A 6,697-nucleotide genomic window follows, 5' to 3' on the forward strand; every position below is an offset into this window, starting at 1 on the left:
GATCTCTCTGCCCCGCTGTCTCTCTCTCTCTCTGTCTCCCCTCAATCTCTCTCTCTCCGTCTCCCCCTCAATCGTTCCATCTCCTCTGTTTCTCCATCCCTCCTCCTCTCTCTCCATCCCCCCCATCTGTTTCCATTATTCTCCCGATCCTCTATCTGCGTTGCCCTCCCTCTATTTCTTTCTATTCATTCTCTCTCTCTACATTTTTCCTTCTCTCCATCCCCTCTTTATCTTTCCATCCATCCCCCATCCCACTCCACGTTTCCACTCTTCTCCCGATCCTCTAACTCTGTTGCCATCCTTCTATTTCTTCCCATTCATCCATATCTTTCTCTATATTTCCATTCCTCTCCCGATCCTCTGACTCTCTTACTATCCCTCTATGTCTTTCCATTCACCCCTGTCACCATCTCTCCATCCTTCTCTCTCGGCCACGTCGCCTGACTAGCGCGAGGCGGGAAGCGGGGCGCATGCGCGGTCGCCGCGGTGCCGGCCGGGAGCTGTAGTTCAGGACGCCTCTTCTCGACTGAAGTCAGCGGCGCCTGGGACTACAACCCCCAGCATGCCTCGCGGCGACAAGGAGCGAGTAGCTGGGCAGGATGGGGCTGTGGTCAGGAGCCAAGAGAGGATTTGGGGGGAAAGGGAGAACGTGTGAGAGTGTGAGTGAGTGAGGGAGGAGAGAGAGAAAGACAGACAGACAGAAGGAAGGAAGGAAGGAAGGAAGGAAAGAGTGAGTGAGTGAGTGAGTGAGTGAGTGAGGGAGGGAGGAGGAGGAGGAGGAGGAGGAGAAAGGGAGTGAGTGAGAGAAGGAGAGAGGGAGGGGAAAAGGGAGTGGGATTGAAGGGTAGAGAGAGGGGGTGTGGGGGAAAGAGAGGGAGTGAGTGTGGGGTGAGGAGAGGCAGATAGGGAGGTCGGGAAGGGATAGAGTGGGGAAAAGAGAAAGGGGAAGGAAAAAGGAAGAAAGAGGGAGGTGAAGTAGGTAAGGGAGATAGAGGAATAGAGAGAGGAGGAAGAAACAAATAAAAGAGAGAGAGGGAAAGAGGATGAGGAAAGGGTAGAGAAAGGCATAAGAGGGATATAGAGGAGGGAAGGGAGAGAGAGAGGGAAAGAAAAGGATAGTGAAAGAGGGAGAGAAATTGGTCTTCTCTATCAGTTTCTCGGGGAGGCAGGAGAGAGTTTAAATTGAGGTTACTGAGGCCATGGATTGGAAGGAGTGGGATATGGAGGATGAAGAGGAGCTGCAGTTTTATTTGGAGTTGAGCTGTGAGGAGGACGAGGAGGGGGCTGGGGTCCTCGAGGAAGGGGCTGGGCTCCTCAAGCTGGAGGCAGGCGAACGGCAGCGGCTGACCAGGGACCTCCTGGTGGTACCCGAGCCTGAAAGGATGAGCCACGTCTTGGATGAGACCCTGGGCCCATTACCCATCCTGGCACCCGTCAGGAAATTCAAGAGGCAGCCGGCTGGGCACTACGATGCCAGCACCGATGTTCAGGACCTGTTTGGCAAGAGGCGGGCAGCCAATGCCAGGGAGCGACACCGGGTGAGGGCAATCCGGGAGGAACTGGGGGGGGGGGGGGTGGTGGGGTAACAGGAGCTTGTTTGTGAGCATTAGCTACAATATCAAAGCGGTAATGTGGGAATATGAGCACTTCTGGTGTGAGCTAGTCTTGTATTTCTAAACATGGAACTGCAGTGGTATACATGCCAGTAATATGGGGTTGTAACAATACTCCTTGATTGATAGCTAGTATTAATCTTTGTGGACAATTGCATTATCTGAAAAGGAACTGTACACTGGCTTATGGGGGCTGGACTGTAGAACTGCCTGTGATTTGCTCCTTCAGAGGGCTGTCGAAGATACAACGGGCTGAACGGCCTCCTGGACCGTTCTCTGGACTCTATTTGTTTCTTCTTTGCGAACTTCAGCAAGTCGAAAACTTCCAGCCAAAACTTTGAACTGTGAGAGTGTGGAGGGGGACTGTGGAGATGATTATGAGCCTTGCAACGTCCCTAGTCGGTAGGATGATGCCCTTGTGCCCAAATCAATGATCACCAACAAAATGGGCAGTTTAGTCTGGGGTGTTCTGTTGATGTAAAGCGAAGTCAAATTGCTTTGATTGTCAATGTACCAGGCGAAAAGAATGAGCAGCATTCACAATTTCAGTGATGAGCCAATTAAGAACTTTTTAAAAATATGTTCCCTGTTACAACAGAGGGAAAGCAGCCACTAATTTGTATGCAGCAAGCTCCCACAATCTGCAAAGCCAAAATAGCCAGGTAAATCTGTTCTCCTGATTCCAGGCAAAGGGTAACCGTTGCCCGGACACACTCGGGAGAACACAGCCCTGCTCCTTTTCAAAATCATACCATCAGATTCTTTACCATTTGCTTCAGAGGGTGATGGGGGGTGGGGTGGGGGTCACCTTAACACTGCGCCTGAGACCTGTCGCTAAATGTGAAAGATGTGAGATTTTTAATCGATGGTTGGTTTGAGTTGGAACGTTGGAATTGTGAATTTGTTTTTGTGCACAAGTCAGTAATATCACCTCTGATTTTGGTTCCTGGGACGGTTGATAGTGATGCACAAGAACTATACGGAGCATTGTGACGGCTTAGTCTGATGGAAAGATGCAGCTAAGGTACAGTTGGCTGTGGACTGAGAGAGCTGGATTGGGGACAAGAAAGAGGGGGATCTTTGTAGCTGGGGGTGGCCATAGTGTTAGATTCACACATGCCAGCGTCTTGTTAAAACCTGGGCAGGGGAAGGGAAATCATGCTCTCGTGCAATTGACATTTGTAAAGGTCAACAAGGATTCTTCTCAGGTTTGAGATTCTTTGAAGAGCATAGGGTGTTGTGGAAGGGGAGAAACTATCAAATATCTGCATTATGCAGCAACCCATGTTGGCTTTTTCCTGCTTTCTCCCGAGCCCCTCTCACATAACACTTCTTTCTAAACAAAAAGCCAGACCAGTATAATTCAATGGCAATTTATCCAATATCTTTTATAAATCAATGGACAATAAATTTTACTCCATATTAATATCTGGGACAGACCCAACTGCAGAAAGAGATGACACTGAACATTAACCATTGCTGTTCAACTCCTAAATGTAGAAGGATTTGATTAGTGAAATCTCAACATTTTTCTGCAAAAAGATTACTTGTAATTTCTATGACATTACAAATGAAAGAAAGCATTCACAATGGTTTATATTGTCTAGAACATGTTAAGAAGATTGCAGTGCAGTAAGGACTTATTACTTGTCAGATTTCCATTGAGTATGCCTACATCTAATGTTAAACACATGAAAACAACTAAAGCTACCATATTGGCCAAAGCTGGGCTAGGTTTTCCATATAAATACAGAGGCTACATGTCAGAGGCTGGGAATCCTGCAGCGAGTAACTCACCTGACTCCCCCCAACCTACCCCCCCCCCCCCAAACCTATCCATCCACCCCCCCCGTCTCCAAAATCTGTCCACAGTCAACAAGGCACAAGGCAGGAGTGTGATGGAATACTCCCCACTTGACCCGGATGGGGGCAGCTCCAACAACACTCGAGAAGCTCGACACCATCCAGGGACAAAGCAGCCCCCGCTCGATTGGCCCCATGTCCACAAACATCCCATTCCCCCCACCACCGACACTCAGTAGCAGGAGTGCATACCATCTATGAGATGCTCTGCAGAAATTCACCAAGACTTCTTGGACAGCACCTTCCAAACCCATAACCCCTTCCATCTAGAAGGACAAGGGCAGCAGATACATGGGAACACCTGCTCCTGCCAGGTCCCCTCAGACGTTACATCACCCTGCTCCGTAACATCATCAGTATGCCTCTGGTGAGGCATTGGTGTTCTATCCTGCTTGTTATTTATATGCCTCGGAAATAAGTCATTTAAAGGCATATAAAGAACAAGTGGGACAGAACACCGACAGTTCACCAGAGGCACACTGACAATGTTACCTAACAGAGTGACAAAACGTATGCAACCAAACACACAGGCTCGGCAAGCAACTCTACAACCTCATCCACGACCCGAACTACAAATCTTCTCAAAAGCTTTAAACAGCATGGCATTGTTCAACAAGGCAGCCAATCGCAAAGCAGCATTCCTACAGACAGCTGACCCTATCGCAAAATTCAGTTATCTTCCCTTTTTCTCCCCCCCCCCCCAACTAATTTCAACTTTTACAGCGTGGAATAACTAGTTGAAACATTGAGGTGAGATTAAGGTGGAAGCTAAGTTTGAAACAAAATCAAAAATACGTGGAAAAACTTATCATTATAGGGAAAAGTGACATTCCACAGGTGTAATAGCTACTCTTGGGGGCAGGGAAGGTGTTTAGTAGTATTTCAAACCTCAGTTTGTTAATAAACCCAGGAGGAACTGTTTCAACGTGGTGTAATCTGATTTTCAGGGTTTTCTATTAAACTCCAAGTTTTGAAGTGTAAGAATAGAAGCTATGGTCAGTTCAGTAATTTCTAACAGATTGCATTTTGGGGAATCATGTGGAGCGGCACACATCACTGGCAGTGATTTCTGGATTTCCTCATTTCAGTGATTTAAACAATAATCTTGATTGATTGATTAATGTGGGAATCCTTGAGAGGGTGTAGGCATTGACCGGAGTGTTTCCTGGGATGAGGGATTTTAGAGACAATGGTAGGTTGGAGAAGCTGGGGCAGTTCTCCTTGAAGAGGGATTTGATTGTAAAAGACTGAGAAGTTTAAATAAGACTTTTTTTTAAAGTAGCCATCCCTGCTAGCTAATGGTACAGGAACGATATAGTCACAGATTTAAGGGTCTGGACAAGAAATAAGACCACAAGATGTAGTAGCAGAAATAGGTCATTCAGCACATAGAATGTGCACTACTATTGAATGAGAACAAGGCTGATACTGGTAACATTGGCGCCACTTTTCCTGCTTTTTCCCCATAACACTTGGTTCTTCTTCCTGATTAGAAATCTGTCCATCTCAGCCTTAAATATACTTAATCACCTGGCCTCAACAGCCCTCAGCAGTAAAGAATTCCACAGATTCACTCCCCTCTGAGAAGTGAAATTCCTCCTCATCCCTGTCTTCAGTGGGCGAGCCCTTATTCTAAGATTACACCCTGTGGTCCTAGACACTCCTATTGGGGGAAACAACCTCTGCACATCTCCTCTGTCAAGACCCTCTAAGAATCTTGTGTTTCAATTAGGCACCCCTCTCTAAACTCCAATGAGTACAGGCCCGACCTATTCAACCTCTCCCCATAAGACAGTTCCTCCATACCCGGGATCAGCCGAGTGAACCTTCTCTGCGCTGACTCCAATGGCCAGTCTATCTTTCCTTAGATACGGGGACCCAAAACTCTTCGTAGTGTTCCAGCTGTGGTCTGACTAGTGCCTTGTACAGTTTTAGAGAAACCTCCCCATTTACTCCACTCCCTTTGAAATAAAGGCCAACATCCCATTCAGCTTCCCTATTCCCCACTGAACTTGGATGCTGGCATTTTGGATGAGGATTCCCCAAATCCTCCGTGCTGCAGCTTTCTCAGCGCGGATCCCTACAGAACTGCACTAGTTACAGGTTACCATCCTGAAAACGTCCCTCTTATCCCGCTCCCAGGCGTCTAACCTTCCACCAATCCTCTCTCCACCAACGCCATGGGCTCTTCTTGTATTAAGCAGCCTAATATGTGGGTCCTTATCAAAACCCAAACCCTTTGAAAATCCAAATATATTGCATCCATTGCTTCTCTTTTACCTAGCCTGCTTTGTTAACTTGCTAAAGAATCCTTTCAAACCCATCGGGTGTAATTTCTCTTTACGGAACTACACTGACTCAGCTTGTTAAAGGGCCATTGATTTTGCCTTTTGACCATTTCTTCCCCCATTTGACCCTGCCGCAGGAGGCGGTCGTGCACATGTGAGGGAGACTTTTTTTTTTGTTTTTCACTGCGAGTGGTAATGAGCTGGAACTCGTGGTGGAAGTGGAGGTAGGGAATGATTTCAAAGGGAGATTGGATGGGTGCTCTGGGGTAATAAACACAGCACTGCGCGGGGAAATGGAAACTGACGAGAGAGTGGGGGGCTAGCATGGATTCAGAGAGCCAAATGGACTCTTGCCCTGTGTTGCTGTACAATTGCAGACTACAGAAGCTTCTGTTGGTGGAGTGGTGGCTCTTAGTATGTTTCAAATCATTAAAACTGATGCAGCAAATAAACGATGAGGTGAAGAAGGTTTATTCTGGTCTTTAAACCTCTATCAGCTCTCTCAAGAAACTGATCGATGGGTGAACCAGTTCGAGGTCCTCAGGTGTATTAGCAGATGTCTCCGGTCTGAAAGTACTTGAGGTTGCAGATGAGTTGAACACCAGTCAAATGTAAAAGCCCTGTGCGTCACTTTGAGATGACCAGGCAATGTGCCTCTCATTTCAGGTCCAGAGCATAAATGGCGGCTTCTCGAAGCTCAAAAGCATCGTTCCGCTGATCCGTAAAGACCGGAAACCCAGCAAAGTGCACGTACTGCGGGCTGCGTCGGAATACATCCGCCTCCTTCACAACATTCTGCAGGAACCTGTTGCTGCTGAGGTAGGGCGAATGTGAAAGAATTGTGAATTTCACCAGAAGAAACATAACAGCAGCCTTCAATATTGGACTGTATCTCTGCTGGGTGTCCCCTCGTCTCACTGTCATACAGGTTCA

The 6,697-nt window shown here is 47.3% G+C and overlaps 1 protein-coding gene across 1 annotated transcript in view; it reads left to right on the plus strand.

The window, feature by feature from the left end:
- The first annotated feature begins 1,050 nt into the window (after positions 1 to 1,050).
- Positions 1,051 to 6,697, plus strand: part of LOC109930518 (factor in the germline alpha) — a 37,470-nt gene continuing 31,823 nt past the window's right edge. The window contains exons 1-2 of the mRNA XM_048618502.1: positions 1,051 to 1,538; positions 6,431 to 6,583. Of these exons, the coding sequence (XP_048474459.1) occupies positions 1,200 to 1,538; positions 6,431 to 6,583 (492 nt within the window). The 5' untranslated portion in view covers positions 1,051 to 1,199. The remainder of the gene's footprint in view (positions 1,539 to 6,430; positions 6,584 to 6,697) is intronic.

Source organism: Rhincodon typus, chromosome 40 (genome assembly GCF_021869965.1).
Source record: "Rhincodon typus isolate 14 chromosome 40, sRhiTyp1.1, whole genome shotgun sequence".
NCBI lineage: Eukaryota > Metazoa > Chordata > Chondrichthyes > Orectolobiformes > Rhincodontidae > Rhincodon > Rhincodon typus.